Source organism: Pelobates fuscus, chromosome 1, assembly GCF_036172605.1.
Source record: "Pelobates fuscus isolate aPelFus1 chromosome 1, aPelFus1.pri, whole genome shotgun sequence".
In the NCBI taxonomy this organism is placed as follows: domain Eukaryota; kingdom Metazoa; phylum Chordata; class Amphibia; order Anura; family Pelobatidae; genus Pelobates; species Pelobates fuscus.
The window spans coordinates 471,638,016-471,656,731 of NC_086317.1; the positions used below are offsets into that span (position 1 = coordinate 471,638,016).

An 18,716-nucleotide genomic window follows, 5' to 3' on the forward strand; every position below is an offset into this window, starting at 1 on the left:
TCAGCCTCTCCCACAGCTATAGACCGTATAATCCAACTGCAGAGCATGATGGGAGTTGTAGTTCCAGAGGTTGCCTATTTACGCCCGCAAAAAATGTAGTCTCTACATCACAGACAGACACAGAAAGTATTGTGTATTAGAACGTGTCACGGCCTGGTTCACTGTTGTAACGTGCTCTGAACATAAGAACTTTCTATAAAATAAACAATCTAAGTCTCTGTAAGGTGGGTGATGTATGTGTGTTTAGAGTGGATCTCATTACAGGTCACCTCAATGGCCCGTGGCTCTGAATAAAATGTGTTAATTAAGGCAAGTGGTGTAATTGTGTATTAACAAGATGGAAAATGTTGCATAATTAAACACTACATTTATAAATGTGAAGCTTTATATTTCTTTCTCTAAAAACAAAATGTTAGCTAAGTTCCATTCTGTACTTTGTGTGTGTGTGTGTTGCCTATTTTGTTTAGTAAAGGATGTTTAATTTGTACCAGAATAGCCAGTGGGTATAATCCTCTGTCTCTAGGACCTGGCAGGTAGGAGGACTCCTCGTGACAATCAATTATGTGAGCTAAATGCGCTGATAGTGAGGATGCTGCCTGCTAATGATCTGTGGAAAGTTCCATCACCCCAGCTGTAAAATGCAGCGGACGCCTTGCATGAAGGGGAAAGCAAGGGGGCCTTGAATCTGCAGTGTGAGGTGCAGCATCACTAGCCTGTCTCTGCAGGGAGTGCGTCTGTATCCATAGCGCAGGACTGCGACGCAACCATTATTAGTTAAAAATTGAGAACATTATTACATCTTATCTGCCACCAATCAACAAATGACAGTCAAACTAGAAGATTTAACCCTCAGGCAGCCACTTACTGGACTTTTGGCTGCAAAGGGTGATGGGAGTTGTGTTGTTTTAGATGGAAGTCTCTGTTTAAGAGGTGATAATGGGGTAAAGATGGCCTCTAGTTCTCATCTCCCCAGTCCCTTTATGAGTCACAGGCACAGTCATTCTTCAAGGTGACTCTCCTGCAGTCACACTGGTTCTTGGCCGATGCTTGGTTTGTGGTATTTGGATAAAATGTACATCTCGGGTGAGTGCTCTATAAATACATCTTACAGCATCCCCGTCTCTTATTAATATCCAGCTTGCGCTCCATAGTCCTTTACTGTTTCTTCATAGTGTTTAATATCTGTATTTCTTGGTCCCTGTATAGGAGTGTGATGGTTCGTTATAGCTAGGGTCCTGCCATGAATCATGTTCATTATTTTCCAATTAGTGGCAGCTTTGTGATCCATACACATCCATTGAAAGCTCCATTTCATTCTCACAAACAGACTTATTGTTCTTCTATGCACTCACATGTTACAGAGAAATTATAGGCACCCAGACCACTTCTCCTCAATGAAGTGTATATCGTCTCTGAGGTGTGGATGTATATGTGTAATGCCTGCCTCAATGAAGTGGTCCCATACCCCTGGGTTTTTAACTCTGTAACCGAAAACATGTTGCCATGTTGTAGGAACAGAATTTTTAATTGCAGGGTTAACAAATCTCTAGAGTTAAACTTCATTTTGCTGTGCATGCACACTAGCCTCCCAGTGCTTCTCTAAGGGGAAGCATTTGATTTGCTGAGATAGTTAAGATTAAAGGACCACTATAGTGCCAGGAAAACAAACTCGTTTTGAAGGGGGAGGTAGGGGTTAAACGCTCAACTTTCTCCAGTGCCGGGCTCCCTCGGCGCTGGGGACTCTCCTCCTCCTTCGGACGTCATCGGCTGAATGCTCCCGCGCGTGCATTCAGTCAGTCCATAGGAAAGCATTCTCAATGCTTTCCTATGGACGCTGGCGTCTTCTCACTGTGAAAATCGCAGTGAAAGGCGCGGAAGTCAATGAGACAGCCACTAAAGGCTGGATTAACCCATATGTAAATATAGCAGTTTCTCTGAAACGGCTATGTTAACTGCAAAAAGGGTTAAACCTAGCTGGACCTGGCTGCCAGACCACTTCATTAAGCTCAAGTGGTCTGGGTGCCTATAGTGGTCCTTTAATGATTTCCACCAGGAATGGGGGGGGGGGGGGGGTGCTGTGGGATGTAAGGTCAGTAAATCCTACACTGCTTAAAACCAGCTTCACAAAAATATGGGGATCGTTCTTAATGTTTCCTCGTACCATAATAACTACAAAAAATGAATGGTACATGCTAAGTAGGACAAGCACACAAACGCAGAGAGAGCATTTTGCCATGTTAGAACTGGCTGTGCCTTGTCTGAATTGGATTGTGATGTAGTTTTGCAAAATCTGTATTCCTATCACAAAAGTGTTCATCTGCCCCTGCATCCCACCCCCATCCTGATTTCTCAATGGTCGCTTTGTCGCTTTTCACCTCCTCCGACGTCAGCTGCATAGGTATTAGGGTTCCCCCATAGGTAAGCAATCTGCTTTCCAATGGGGTTTTTGAAGATGCTGGATGTCCTGATGCAAAGCGTGAGGATGTCCAGCATTGATTCAGAGTCAAACTCTGAGTGAAACAGCAGGAAGCGCCCCTAGTTGCTGTCTGGTAGAGGCAATGTTAATTCTGCAATATAAACAGTGCAGAGTCTCTGGAACTGGCCAATGGGGACGGGGACACTGCACCCAGAGCACTTCGATGATACAACATATGCTGGGTGCCTATAGTGTCTCTTTTGTAATAAAAAAAATGGAGAATCTCATGAAAATAACAAATATAGGACATTCTTCAATGTTATTTAATGGTGTGAAATCCAGAAACGGGATGAGTTTTTTTGCCACCATGCAATCCTTTTCTCTAGAGGATCTAAAAATCGAAATGGTCTGTGAGTACATGTGTGTGCCAGCGGGTATCCAGGCAGCACTTCTGTCCTTGGCATAGCTGTTATTATATGGGTGAGAGGAGCAGATGGTCTGTCTGTTACATAGTGTTACTGAGGTGTAAACAAGCGGAGGTGTCTGGACAGAGATCAATAGGAGGCATCATGAAAGGCAAACAGCAATGATCTGTTCTATACAGTATAGCAGGGTGTTCACCGTATGCATGCCTCCTATACGGAGTGCCTGGGGGCTCTCCCAGAACATACCCCTCATAGTTGAACGCTGCGTGTATTGGCTCTGCTGTTGGTAAACTGATAAATATCAGTATTTTGGGTAAACATTGCCGGTTCTGGGATCCTAAACTGCAAACGCCCTCCTCAATTAGTATTTTGTCACCCCATTTTTAAATGTGAACTATGAGAGCTCTTTGCCCCCACAGAGCTCCGTTTGCCTTTGATTCCTTGCAGGGTAATTAGAGAATGGAAAGTGTGTTGTGTAGCTTTGCTATGTAAATTGAGATTCTGGAATCCTTTTATCTCTGCAGAATACCAAATAACATGGTGATGCTATGCCTGCTTCATAGGTCATCACCATGTCACCATGCTTCTTGGTGGGGTGTGTGTATATGTTTTATGTTTAATTATTTGCCATGTACACTCTATGCAGCCATGCATTGCAGGGTTTGTTGGCATGTTTTGGGACATGCATGGCTGGTTGGTATGTTTTGGGACATGCACGGCTGGTTGGTATGTTTTGGGACATGCAGGGTTTGTTGGCATGTTTTAGGACATGCAGGGTTTGGGGACATGTAGAGTTTGTTGGCATGTTTTGAAACATGCAGGGTTTGTTGGCGTGTTTTGGGACATGGATGGTTTGTTGACATGTTTTGGGACATGCAGGGTTTGTTGCCGTGTTTGGGGACATGCAGGGTTTGTTGGCGTGTTTTGGGACATGGATGGTTTGTTGGCGTGTTTTGGGACATGGATGGTTTGTTGACATGTTTTGGGACATGCAGGGTTTGTTGCCGTGTTTGGGGGCATGCAGGGTTTGTTGGCGTTGTGTTTGGGGACATGAAGGGCTTGTTGGCGTGTTTGGGGGCATGCAGGGTTTGTTGGCATGTTTTGGGACATGCTGGATGCCGGTGCAGATAATTTGTGGCATATGAACCATATGAAAGTAGTGGACAGTAAATGTAAACCCTGAATGTAGAACCACAGATCCCCCGTTTTCAGCATCTTTCCACTTTTCTGGTTCAATAATCTGCTATGCTGTTTATTTTATTACTTTGTTGCTATGGTGGTAAAGGTTTACTAATTGGCTGTGAGTGTAGGACACAGAGAATCACATTGATCCAGGAGTCAGATTACTTCCTCTGTAGAATTAACAGAGTAAGCAGAGTACACAGTGGAAGATTTATCATCTAGCTTATTAAACCTGTGTCCTCGGCTTATTTATAGAATTCTCTCGCAGACAGACCCAGGTAGTGTGTGGGCTGCTGTGTGAATGTGCCGTCATGGAGTACGCATTGCCAAACACTGGGTACAGGGGGTGTTTATATAAAAATATTAAAATCTATATGTGTAACCCTATATAAAATAGTTGACTGCGTTACCCCACAGGACCAGAGGGGGGCGTGTTGTGCCACAAATATGAGAATTTGGCTTTTAATGCCCCTGAATAGCTCTCCCACGGGAAAACATGCTGTTTGTTTTGTGTTTCGCGCTAGATTTGCTTGTGCTGGATTTGTCTCTGGTGACCCCATTAATGGAATACCAGAGAAAAAGAGTGGGACATTGTTGGGATAGGGTGCTGTGCATGTATAGGAAGGCTGCCTATTGTGTTATGTGTGTGGGAACGTTTTGCGTGTGTGTCTATGGACTGTAGTGAGTGCATACGTAAAGGAGGAAGAATGTGTGTGTTTTTTCACAGTTTCTGTCTACTCTGTTATTCAGCAGTAAATTTGGGAGGGGGCTGAATGAACTACCCCTAATCAGATATGTCATGGGGCTGCCTTGACATTGGGGGGGATACCCTCACTGCATTGTAACAGTTAAATCAGATATTACAGAGAATAAAGCTCAGATAATGTCACCCAGGGAAAAGGCACAGATTTGGCATCTAATAGCCTCCAGGCACCATAACCTCTTCAATGAGATGCTTCTCAGATCCAGGGTTATTTTATCACCAAATAAGAGACATGTCTGTGTTTGATCTGAAGTGTAATCAACATTTGACAAATGTATAAAAAAGATCAAATTGATGCAGAACTCTGTGCTTTGAATAAATTCTAATAGTGGCCTTTTCTTTTTCTTTTTATATTTAGCTACTACTTTGGAGAGGAGGCTGCCAATCAGACTGTGGTAAATGGCAATATACAGATGAAGATGGGCACTGTGTGCCCTGTTTAGAATGCCCTCCGGGAGAGGAGCCAGATGGGGTAAGTAGCCACATGTCCTGGAGACTGGAATACTTTGCCTATAGTCCACGCCTTGCTCCTGAGGACACTAATTGTGGACTCTGTGACCTGGTGTCAACTACTACATACCTCCTAAGTTACCTTATTTAGGGGTGTCAGTCCCTATTTTGGGACCAAATCCCTCTGTTCCTCTATTCTCTGTGTCCCTCTTTTCTAGGAGCTCCATAGTGTTCAGATTCAGTGCTAAAAATCTCACAAGAATGTACATTTAAACACCCTTATAGCCACACCACCTTAAAGGGACACTCCGGACCCCTAAAACACTTCAGTTAGCTGAAATTCTTTATGATTTTAAAAAATTGTACATTTCAAAAGAAATTGGCACTTTTATAAATGGATAAATGGATCTTAACAATAGGTCTTGTTACTTCCTGGTTTGTTTAGCTCAGTGGAGCTAAAATCAAGAGGCAGCAATTACTCCGGGCACCCTGCCTTTCAAAGACTTCTCATTGAGCTGCATTGGGAAGTCTGTGATTGGACAGCCACAGAAAGTCTGGGCAGGGTTAGAAGTGGAGGGCTTGTAAAGGCTGCAGACAAAAGATCGAAAGGTTTTTGCAAGCTGCTTTTAGATCAACCCACCACAATGAAAAATGCATAATCAACTACATGTATGTTTTCATGTGGGGCATATCTACTAAACAGTGATTTATTTATTTCTATTTGGGCAGTGGAGTGCCCCTTTAAATGAACGTGTTCCTCTTTGAGCATTTGAAATGATGGGAGTGTACTTACTGTATGCTCCCTATTCTGCAGTTTAGGAGCCTTACTGCATACTCCTACATCACTAGTACAGACTCGAACCATTTACACTTCCTCTTTATTGTGGTTTTTGGCTAAAACACACTTCTTATATGGGAGCTCTCCAATATTTCTTTGTAATCATGACCTTGATTTGGGCCTTCCGTCTGACTTATGGATCGTATTTCTAGATAGAAAATTGTGTGTTAATGGAAGACACGGTTTATTCTGAACTTCTCTCCGTTTTGATTGTCAGGTGTGCGGTTTCGGAACTGGTGCTGGTGTTACCTGTCAGAAGTGCGGCCCTGGAAAGTTCTCCAGCCATTCTGGAATATCATTCTGTAACCCACACACTCTGTGCGAAAAGCGTAAGAGGGTTCAGCTGAAGGCTGGGACTCCCACATCAGACGCACAGTGCGGAGACTGCCTGCCAGGGTATGTTGTGTTCTCATTTTTCATTCGCTAACTGTAATGTGAAAATCGTGAAAAACCCAAGTCTACAAAAACTGCAATAAAAAAACAAATATATAACAAAGTTTAAGAAAAAAAAAAACAACCTAAAAACTGCAAAAAACTAACTCAATTAAACTATTGGATAAAATGATTTAAATCAGTTTTTTGTTCTTTCTTAGGTTTTTCTCTCCAGTGGGAAAGTCCAAAAGCATAAGCACCTGTTTCCAATGCGCACTGGCCCCTCCAGACACAGTAGGATGTGAAGGTAAACCAACCCCATTCTTTGTTGGTAGCACACAGTGTCCTCCTAATTTTTATTATTTGTATGTCTCGTGAAAGGAGTTTGACATGTTGTTCCTGGATTTTGGGATTACATCGTAGCTGGGGTTTTATTTGAGTAAGACACATTGATTTGACACCACATTCCAGTAACCAGAAGGAAGTTGTTAACGTTTCCCCATACTCATTGAAGCTTTTTTATTTCCTTGTCGGTGGAGAATTCACATTGATGTTACAGAGTGTGACTCACTGTTATGGTAATAAAAAATAAATTAAAAAAAAAACACAAATCTATAAATACTTTTTGAAAAAGCTGAAGCAGAAGGTTCTTGAAAATAAAACTTGGCACAATTTGTGTTATTTGTTGTTTTTGATGAACCTATTAAAGCTTCCCTGTCAAAAGAAATGTTCTTTATCTCAATGATCTTTATTCCTAATAGACTGGTTACATTCGTATCAGTGATGCCATCTGTCTTGGCATTCGTAGATATCTATCTGCTGATGTAACCCTCTACAAGGAGGTTACTATACACCCCACAGAGACCAAGACCAAGATCTAAATGTTGAATAAAGTCTGGAAACGTTTAAGATAATCCTGTGAAATATCAATATTCCCTGTAAACCATAAAACTCATAGCTGCAAATCCTGCTTTCAAAATGTGGAGAGCCATTCCTGGCTTGCTAATCCTTTCAGATGTCCCTGTATAATGGTACAGATTAGTGTAACGGTTGGGTTATCGGGTTCTCTACCTGTGCCTCCTCTCACCTGGGGGCAAATTGAGCACTCCTCCCCCCCCCTCCCCCCACTTGATGAAGTCAGAAAAACAAAGTGATAGTTTGCTAATAAAACAAAGGGTGTGTCATTAACAAGATCAGTGAAGCTCTTTAATGGTGAATACACTTACATGGTATAGCCTTCCCAGAACCAACCCTGAGCCTTCCCCGAAGACTATAAACGTATTCATTTCTAACTACGGAAACCTGTTCCTCACAGTAATTAAATCCGACAGACTCTGCGTGTAATCACAGACTGCTTTCTGCATTTAGTAAGCTACAAGTAAAGTCAATCATGGTTTTAATGTTTTAATAAAGAAACATTATACAGATCCTGTGGATTACTTCCTACTTGGATCGTAGATGATGTGAACCCATTACTTTCCATTATCGTTGGATGGTGTATGGCATGGTTGGTTAACACTCTGATTCCTGTATAACCTCAGGATGTTGGGATGTTTTAGCCCAGAAGTACCAAAGCGTAGATCCTCCAAGTCTGGCAAAGCATCATGGGGATTGTAAATCAAAAACTGCTGAGAATCTACGTCTTTGGCCCCTTATGCCATAGCCTGTAAATAAACTGAGGCTCTCACCTGGTATTTAGGATCCATGTCAAGTATCAGTCTGTGAGAAAATGAAGTATATTTGATATACAGAGCAAAGCAGTGTAACAGCGAAAATTATTAACCCTAATAATCGTCACCACAAGCAGAAAGTAATCAAAAGAAAGTGATAAGTGTGCTAAAAGTGATGAATGATGCTCAGGATTGTATTAAATATGTGAACACAGACATATACCTCTTTCTGGTTTTATATCACCCTCTCATTAAGCAGAACAGCGACCTAAAAACATAACAATGAATCTGTCATTGGAATCTGTTACTCTGCAGCGTTTTTGCCCTTCCTGTCTTAGATTATCATGGACAATGTCTGTATATTTTTGTTCTCCAGGTTTACGGACACTCCGACCCCGACCACCACGCACCATAGATTCCTCCAGTACTTCTAATATCAAAATGCCTTTAAACAACACACAGAAAGGAGTGAAGGAAGACTCTGGGACCGAGTATGCTGTGCTGGCCATTGTGCCCGTGTTTTGCATGATGGGGCTGATGGGTATCTTTCTCTGCAACCTGCTGAAGAAGAAGGGCTATCATTGCACGTCTCAGAAGGAACTTGACGAGGAAGAGGCCTCACCAGAGAAGAATGGTGAGTCTCTTTTATTGTCCCGAGTCTGACCAGTCAAGAGAACCCAGATTGCAGAGATCACAATACTATCTCGATATATAAACATTCTGAAAAAGGTGCTAGGTCAACTTCTTACGGTAACAATGGCCCAAAATAGCTTGGTGTGTGATGTAATATTTTCCCTAATTTGTCATTTAAAAGAACATCTCTTTTAATCTGAGACCACAAATGAGGTAACTGTAGATACCTATCTTTCTGCATTCAGCAGAACTTGACATCTTAAATATCAGTTTTCTGCATTGAGTGGAAGTTGCAGACATTCAGATCAATTTTCAGGTAAATAACTAGAGATGGCTGGAGGTCCATGGATGGATTTAAGGATTTGTACAGGAAAATGTCCGCTCACAGCTTTTCCATTCGTACAGTTGAATTCCCCACTTAATCCTCCATCCTCTGGGATTGTTTTATTGATCTTTAAGTTGGATTGAGATGCAATGTGTTGAGAAACAGAGGTGTCCTCTCGAGATGTATTTATAGACCTTCCAGCTGATGCAGGGTTGAAAGAGTGGTGGATTTTGCAGCTGAAAGCCTATTTTAAAGTCCCAGTGGACCTCCTATTAGATTTCATTGCCGCAGATACTGAAGTAGATCATGTGCTTTATCAAGCTGCTCTCCTAGATGGTGAGCACACGATTAATCTTCTAGAGATGCGTTGTTCTCTGCTTGGACCAGTTAACCTCTTTGGTTGGGTGTTTGGATATATTAAAAAGACACAATTGATGAGTGGGTTCTAAACAAATGAGGGGGTTCTAAACAAAACGAATTGTGCCCTCTGCAGTTTGTGTATTGAACAATTTATGTCCACATTTAAAGTTAGGCTCCTCCCTGCGAGAGTCCCATATATTTGTTTGACACCTAATTTTAAAAGTCTTTGAAATGTGTCTCTGCTGAAATGAAGATCCACAAAGTTCTTTGGGGATTTGCAGAGACTTGTGCAGCATGGAGCAATGTATCATTGCTTGGTAAACAGTATTTACCCATTGACACGTTTGCAGAAAAGTAGGATCCTCTTCATAGGCGTGCGCAGCCTATTGCATTAGGGTGTGCACCCTAAAGCACAAGCACACGCCGCGTATATATATGTATTATTATGTATGTATGTATATATATGTGTGTATATATCACTCCGGTATCACTCCATAGGCGTGCCGCGGGAATTAGGGTGTGCCCAGGCACACCCCGTGCGCACGCCTATGATCCTCTGTTATTCAGGGATTTAAATTTGTGTTCTTCAAGCTGATCCTCAGAACCCACTGACAGATCAGGATGTGAGAATATACCATGGGTACACAGCTGTCACTCTGGCAGTGACGGAGATACTAACTTACCTGTGCTATAGCAGAGAACATGAAAATCTGCAGTGTTGTGGGCCCTGAGCTCAGATGATCATGGTCTACAGTATCTAAACAGATTTATGTATCTATGTTCCTGACATGCATTGGGTTCACCCTGCACCTGCATTCGTCAAAACTGGTGGGAAATTCGCTATTCACTGACACCATCTTACTTTCCCCAGTTCTCCGTAGCTGAGTACCTAGTGAATCTGGGCTGGTACTTATCCTGGTCTTTTACTGGTGTGTTTCCCTACAGGTATTAGCCCGGCATGCATGTTGGAGGAGAATGGTAATGAAGATACTATTGGAGTCCTGGTGCGCCTTATTACTGAAAAGAAAGGTGAGTGCATTAGGGAGCTTGATTACTTCACATTTAGCCACGTCCATGAAAGATCTAAGGTCTCCAACCGGTCTTTTAATAAAATGTAATAATCGTGCTTAATTATTACTGCTTGGTAAAATACTTACGCACATACACAGAAAAACACTGTCTGAAAAGAAATATATAAACCATTTAATAACGATGTTTGTATCCACCCACAAACTAGCAGATGTTTGCACACAATATGCGTTGTGTACAGTCGTTAAACATTATATATTTGGTTTGTTAGAAATGGTATACAACTTACACTATTTTGTCTTTTGTCGACAGAAAATGCAGTTGCGTTGGAAGAGTTACTAAAAGAATATCAAAGCAAACCGATGTCACCAGTCAACAAGGCCTCCCAAAAGTAAGGATGTCACGTGGTTACACAGAGAATGGGAAGGAATATCGGCCTAACACTTACAGTAGTGAAAGAATAGAGGCTTTATTAATGGCGATATGCCTTTAACCCAAGTAGACATGTTGCCATCAAAATCCTTGTGAGTTGTGTGTGAGCGTGTGATTAAACAATGATTTATCCTAGCACATCTATAGAGCTAGTGAAATCCAAATACTAATGGTAATTCTTGAAATACGTATCAGCCAGATTCTGAGAGCTCTGAAAATTTGAGGGCCCGTGGTCCAAGTGATGGTGTGATGCCAGGTTCAGTAAATAAGACTTGTTTCTCTGCCCTGCAGATTGCACCTTCTCCCTCAGATGCCCCACATGTGCAAACACCAGAACCACGTGCACACAATCCAGGGACAGGCCTCGCGTTCCGGCCTTTGCTGTTCTCGCTGTAGCCAAAAGAAATGGACAGATGTGCTGTTATCCCCAGACTTGGCACCGGTCAGCAATGTCACTAAAGCCTCCAGACCAGGGTGCAAGCCTGGAAGGACTGGGGAGATCACCATCCTCTCTGTAGGCCGGTAAGTGACCTGATATTATGACATGATTTGTGGTAACAATTTTGGTAATTTGTGCAGACAAACAAGATCAAGTAGACTTATAGTTAAAAACGAATTGTCCCATGAGATTTGGAGAAAATCGAGCTGTAGACACTGTTTAAAGCTCATAGATAAATATTAAACGAAAACTGAATTGCAAAATTTGGCAAATATTGCCGAGCTTTAACTTTAGCTGAGATTTTTCCTTTTTAAAATGGACTATATTTGCTTACATTTTGCCATTTCGTATTTAAATAACTTCCGTACATCATTTATGAGAGTCATTTCAGATGTTAGCAATCAATAGCCGAGAATGTGCTGTTAAACTACAATTCCTTGAATGCTCTGCCCATGAATCACACCTGTGCAGATATGTATGGCACACGTTTGGCAATGCTATAGAAAGCTGAGCCTGGGCAGGAACCGAAATATGTCAGTGTTTTTAGTTTAAATGTATTGTTTTTGCATATAAAGATAATTCCTTTACAAATAAAGCCCCTGCCTGGGACTTTAAAGGACTGCAAAATATTTTAGAGCTGCATTGTGTAAAACAACCATCACCACAACACGTTTTGCGCTTGACTTTGCTGCTCATTTGCTTAGGAACATGTATCCTGGATGGAAAATCTCTAGTGAACACCCTGTGCATATTTAATCTCGATGGTGAGAACAAGCTAACTCCAGGATCCTCCATGAAGAGTTAGATGCCACAGTCCATGTAGCATGGTATACAGGCCATTGAGTCCTGCACTGGTTAAAACAACCAAACGTTCCATTAGTCCAAGTGAGCGGGCACAGAGAACATAGAATAGAATAAACCGTGTTAGCTAGGTCTGTTCATAGCGATCTATTCCTGCAGGGAGAACCACCAGCTGTGTAAATGGTTCTGCGCCGTTCTAAAATGATTGTTTTCTTGCTTGGTTCCCAGATTCCGAGTCGCCCGTATTCCAGAACAGAAAGTTCCCCCTCCAGAGGTAAAAACCATATCAGACCAAAATGTTCCTCGTGAGGATGGCTCTGAGCAAAGGGGGCTGCTCTGTAACACTGTAAGGGCCAAGAACCGAAGCTTGGAAGACACCAGCAAGTTGGAGGTAAGTGCATCCTCTTACCACTTACCCAGTGTGATCTGTAGCTATACGCTGCACTGTCATGTTGGACCTTTTGTGTAAAATGTTGGGTTTTTATTCTCACCCTCTAGTCTCTACTAGGTCAGTGTCCTTCTCTAAGCATTGCTTATCAGGCTGCTGCCACTGATCCAAACACACGGAATGAGTGTCTGTAGAATACTCATGGAACACAGCAGCTCACACTGGAGAGAGGACAATTAACCAAACCCCCGATATCTTTAAACTAAAGGGGACATGGACATTACAACTTGATAAAGCCATTGCTTAAATGGACAGTTTCAGCTGCATAAGGCACCATAACATCTTTATCTAAATGAAGTTATGGTGCCAGGAGGCCCCTGGGTGCACTCTAACCTTCAGGGGTTAAATTGTTCTAGAACGGTTTAACAACACAGTTGCCTCCAGCACCGATTTCCTCCCTGCCCCCAGGCAGCATCCGGTTCCTGAAATTTCAGCAGCGTGCCGCCGGGTTGGGGCATCACTGATCAGTGACTCACAATTCACAAAACTGGCTTGGAAAGAAACATACCTAATTGGCTAAGAGCATCAACGGGCCTCTCTCAGCCAATCAGTGGCACCCCTGTAATTTCAGAAGCTGGATGCCGCCTGGGTTGGGCGTCAGTGAGTTGGGATCGGTTCTGGAGGTACCTTTGGGGTTAAACCTTTTGAGAACGGTTTAACCCCTGAAGGTAAGAGTATGCCCAGGGGCCTCCTGGCACAATAATAACTTAATTTAGATGAAGTTGTTCTGGTGCTTACCACAATCAGTTGCAACATTAAGAGCACTTACAGGTGAAGTGAATACCATTTACTATATCGTTACAATGGCATCTGTCATGGGGTGGGATATATTAGGCAGCAGAAAAAATGGTAACGCAAAAAGATCTGAGTGACTTTGACAAGGGAAAAAATCCAGTACAGCTTATTTGTGACTATGTACATTCTCCGGCTCCCAATACAACGTGACATAATGCCAGCCCCGGCTAATGAGGTCCCTTATGCATAGCTTTCTGTACATACTTGGCTCCCTGGTGCATTTATTGAGTTAAGAGCAGCTCTAACTTCCGCCTTTAATTACCTTATTTGTAATCATTTTAGCCTGTTGTGCTTCACATATTTCCAAAACAATACTTTTTTCTGTTTTTGAACCTCATCCTTGGCATATAGAGGGGTAATTGTCACATAGAAGAAGATCAAATCAAATTTTAGGCTTGTCATTTTTTGGGGGTCTTAAAAACTAGTATTCTCTTCCGCTGCAGGCTGTTATTTAAAGGATCACATTAGGGTCAGGAACACAAACAAATCTTCCTGACCCTATAGTGCTAAACCCACCATTTAGGCCCCCCCCCCTCCCCCCCCCCTGCTCAGACCCCCTCTAAAAGTTTAAAACTCACCTTATTTTTAGTGCTGTGCGGGTCTGCTGGCGCAAGCTCTGTCCCCTTTATGGCATCATCAAAATGAGGGCGTGGCCAAATGTCGTTTTGGCCAATCAGGACCTCCTCATAGAGATGCATTGAATCAATGCATCTCTATGAGGAAAATTCAGCGTCTCCATGCAGAGCGTGGGGACACTGAACATCAGGGCTGCCTACTGTGCATCCCTGAGCCAGGAAGCCCCTCCAGTGGCCATCTAAGGAGTGTCAACTTGTAGGTGTCCCTAGGGGCAATGTGAACACTGCCTTTTCTCTGAAAAGACAGTGTTTACATGAAAGTGCCCGGAGGAAGCTATTATATTCACCAGAACAAATACATTAAGCTGTAGTTGTTCTGGTGACTATAGTGTCCCTTTAAGGCTCAGAACCATGAGTAAACCAAGAACATTTTGATGTAATCTCTGCATTTTAGAAAATGTTTATTTAATGTTTTTTTCTTCTTCCTTTCCATCTCCTAGGATGTTATCTGACTCCTCCTGCAAGAAAACCTGTTTACTTACAAACGTCCACCCTTCTGGTGGGAGAGTCCTCCCGCTGGTCACCGGAGGACTCCCGAGGAAGTAGACCGTTTGCAGTCGGAGTGTGAAGCAGGCACGCTCTATACTGGAAGACATTCCAGGAGCCTTCATCACATTTTAAAGCAGAATTCTTAGGTCTTTTTAAGAGAATCCTATTTTATTCAAGGACTTTGCTGGAATACTGCATCTCACATACAGACTGAATTAAGTTGTAACGAAGTTTGGAGCACAGAGTGGTCGTTTTATCATCAGAGTTACTAGTTCTAAGATTTATGTTACAAATAGAGCTTTAACATGTTGAGTGCGGGAATTGTATTTAGAAGCACCCAGTAAGCAGCAATTCCAACATGTTCTACTGTGAAACCGTTGAATTAAAATGCTGTGAATCTGTCGCCCCACTTGTGATCCAACCGCACTGCGACAGAAATCTTTGCCATCAGAAGGAAGACTGGAAACCATCCATTTTAATATATTGGGGAATAAAAAGTGTTCTCCATAAAAAAAAAAAAAAGAAAATGCTACTGTTTATTTTTTGGTTTTTATTTTTCACAAAATTGTCTTGAAATATGACGTATGTTTGTTTTTAAAACAATCGATTTTACCACTCATCCATATTGGGCACCTGATGGTCTCAACCCGTTAACGGAGTTCTTGTATGACATTCTTCTCTCTTTTTGTATTCTCAGAAAGGAATCAATGAAACGTGTACATTCATGCATCCCAGTGACCTCTTAGGAGATCATAGGTACTGCTTACATTAATTTATTGAGGGGAATGAGACCAAATGGCAGCTTGGTTATATTCATGGGGAGTATTTCTTCTCAGGGTGAAGTATCTGAAGTACAGGCTTGGTAAATTGACCCAGACGTGGGGTCACATAGCTGTTGGTCCCTGGTTAGTTCTCAACCATTTCTGTTTTAGTGAACCAGTGTATCTTGATGTTTTTGTATTTTTTTTAGGTGTGTGGAAGGGTTTTCATTCTCTGTAGCCCCGGCATATCTATTAACGTACCTTAACACTATAGTCACCAAAACAACTTTAGCTTAATAATGCCATTTTGGTGTATACACCCTTGCAGTCTTACTGTTCAAGTCTCTGCCATTTAGGAGTTGAATCACTTTGTTTATACAGCTCTAATCACACCATCCTGCATATAATGGTCATAGGCTTCTGCAATACTTCCTGTAAAGTGAGATCTAATGTTTACAGTTCCTTTATTGCACATTCTATTTAAATTAGAATGTATTATCGCCTGCTCTGTTATTAGCCTTCTAAACTCTGCAGGAGCTTCCTGTGTGTGATTAAAGTTCCAATTTACAGAAAAGAAGATAAACACTTCTAAAGCAAGTTACCATCTGATTGAAAATGAAACCATTTTGTTCTCATACAGGCTGTGTGAGTAACAGCCAGGACAGGTGAGACTAGGGCTGCATAAACAGAAATAAAGTGATTTAACTCCTAAATTGGCAGAGAATTGTGCAGTGAGACCGCAGGGGCCTGATCTATACACCAAAACTGCTTCATTAACCCGATGCTCTTTAGGTGTCTATAATGTCCTGTTAAGAAGTCTCCTTTTTACAACTCTGTAACCCGAACACAATGGGAGATCTGCAGTTGTCCAGTTTTGGATGGAGCAAATAAACTGTCACATGCTGGTATAGTTACCAAGAGGTCCGTCCAAGAGATTAAAGAACAGATGAGATATCAGAGCTAGCTACACAGAAGCCATGTTCGGGGGGCTTCTAATCTGGTGTCTTGGATGACCTTGTCGGCAAGTAATGTGTTCCCAGCTCAGGGCCAGAACTTCATGTTCAGCATTCGGAGTGAGAGAAAAATGTACAGTGTGCTTTGTAAATGTCCTTAGATGCCCCTTGTTGGTTTTCAAATGCAAAGAAGTTGTCTATAACCTGGGGATAGGTAGATGAACTCTGCCAGTCAACTTGTTGGGTAGAAGTGCATCATGGGATATGTAGTTCCCCTCTTCTGGATTAACAATATTTCCCATCAGCACTGTAACCTTATTAAGAGATTTTAATGAAAAACTAAAAATCCTCCCTCCCCGTAATTGTAATGTCTGGATCCTCCGCTGACCTGCACACTCCATACAATTAAATAAAGAAGGACCCTCTTTAGACAATACTGGGACATTGCACTCCAGGGGTGCACAGCCTACTGTATTCCAGAGGGACCCGAATGTGTCTTAGTAATCACTTGTCAGCCATGTGCAGTGTTTGTTTGACAGTTTGTAACATCCATAAAATCCCTAAGAAGCGATCAGGGACGTTTTGACGTTGTCTACAGTTTATTTAATCCCATTTCAAACAAAAAATTTCAGATATTGTCATATCACTTCCCCTGCAAAGGATACATGTCTATTGAACTGACCTGGCCTTTCCATTAACATTTCCTAACTGTGACCCAGAAACTGCCATTAATTACCATGATCTCCTCAAAAGGTCACAATACTTCTGCATTTGATTTATTTATTTATTGTTAGACCTGGCATAAACAATACTCGTCCTAGTTTCTTAATCGTAGTTCCCTGTCCATCCTCCAGTTCTGTACGGGTAGAACGTGTGAGCGAGCAGCGAGGGAATGTGAAGGAAACATTTTACAGACCGTTTTAATCTCTCTTATTTATTTGTCAGTGCTGTAAAACCTTCTTTTACTTTACTGAACCCATTTATTTGAGTTTGCTTTATGGAACGGTGAGCTGTGCGTTTCGCTCTAGTATTTAACCCTCTCGAGCAATCACAGGGTTAACGGAGACATAATGCCTTTAGTCTCCAGATCTTACTTGAACCATTTCTGTTTTTATTTTAATGTTTGTCTTTGACTATTCAGTGTTGTTACCATGGAGCTTTGTATAGAAAATAACAGATATAATGACATTTTCTCAGATTGTAGCGACTAAACCCAAGGCCAGACACGGCTGGGAATACAATGTGTACCTATTGGTCATTAAAAGAGTTGCATTCATTTTAAAGTGGGAATAACGGATTTTGTTTTAATTTATTAATAAATTGCTATATTAAACGACGGACACTTCTACTAAGTGCGTTTATTGAGAGCTGGATGTTTTGCTGTATGACTGCGGCAATATGCCTTGTGGCCGGATAACGCCTTTTGTATGGTGTTTTCTATCAGTCTAACCGTCAGTAAACACAACCATTTATTTAAAGAGACACCATTTAACAAAACACTTCAAATCACCTATAACTAATGTTAAAATGGAGCATCTCACGACAAATGTTACAGATTTAGGAAATTATATCGTAATCCAGTTCTGATAAGGCAAAGCCAGGGCAAACTTCACTAACCAAGAGGAGAGACGTAGAGACAATATTTCATTCTCCTCTACTCTTTTGTGCTGACTGTCAGGGTTAAAGGACAGTTTATACAATGATTGACAGGGAGCCAAGATGGGACCTTCCACTTGTACATTATTCCTACACCTCAGAAATACATATTTGATAAAGGACCACTGTAGGCACCCAGACCACTTCTGCTTAATGAAGTGGTCTGGGTGCCAGGTCCATCTAGGACTAACCCTTTCTGCTGTAAACATAGCAGTTTCAGAGAAGTGGCTGTCTCATTGACAGCCGCTAGAGGCGCTTCTCACTGTGATTTTCACAGTGAGAAGACACCAGTGTCCATAGGAAAGCATTGAGAATGCTTTTCTATGGACTGACTGAATGCACGCGCAGCTCTTGCCACGCATGCGCATTCATTAACGGGCAAAGGAGGAGGAGAGTCCCCAGCACCGAGGAAGCCAGGTGCTGGAGAAAGGTGAATTTTTAACCCCCTTCAGCCGGCGGGAGTGGGACCCTTCAGGGCACTATAGTGGTCCTTTAAATACAGGGATAGATAAATATAATAAAGGGAAACAGTTACTTCCAACTAATTTTAAGGATTGTGAAAATTGAGCCAGTGGTGGATTTTTCTGATCATTTTATTGTTGTTTGTGACAATATGTAATTTAAAAATACATATATATTGTAATAGCTTTACACGTTTTTGTGAGAACAGTAACACAGTGTGCTTAGATTTGGAATATTTAAAATGTCTGTAATACTGATATTATGTAAACACTATGAATTGTGGTTCAGGTACAGAGCTCTGCATGACGGTGGGTAATAAGAGGTGCAGGGAGATTTGGGAGAGATATGTGACACACTCAGAATTAAAGGACCACTATAGTGC

General features: G+C 41.9%; 1 protein-coding gene across 2 annotated transcripts in view; it reads left to right on the plus strand.

The window, feature by feature from the left end:
- The window catches only part of RELT (RELT TNF receptor), a 38,520-nt gene extending 21,008 nt beyond the window's left edge, over positions 1-17,512 (plus strand). For both annotated transcript variants that reach the window (XM_063431700.1, XM_063431708.1), the window contains exons 3-11: positions 5,145-5,258; positions 6,292-6,470; positions 6,668-6,753; positions 8,493-8,750; positions 10,380-10,463; positions 10,776-10,854; positions 11,187-11,417; positions 12,364-12,526; positions 14,454-17,512. In XM_063431700.1, coding sequence (XP_063287770.1) covers positions 5,145-5,258; positions 6,292-6,470; positions 6,668-6,753; positions 8,493-8,750; positions 10,380-10,463; positions 10,776-10,854; positions 11,187-11,417; positions 12,364-12,526; positions 14,454-14,465 — 1,206 coding nt within the window. In that variant the 3' untranslated portion in view covers positions 14,466-17,512. The remainder of the gene's footprint in view (positions 1-5,144; positions 5,259-6,291; positions 6,471-6,667; positions 6,754-8,492; positions 8,751-10,379; positions 10,464-10,775; positions 10,855-11,186; positions 11,418-12,363; positions 12,527-14,453) is intronic.
- The last annotated feature ends 1,204 nt before the right edge of the window (positions 17,513-18,716 follow it).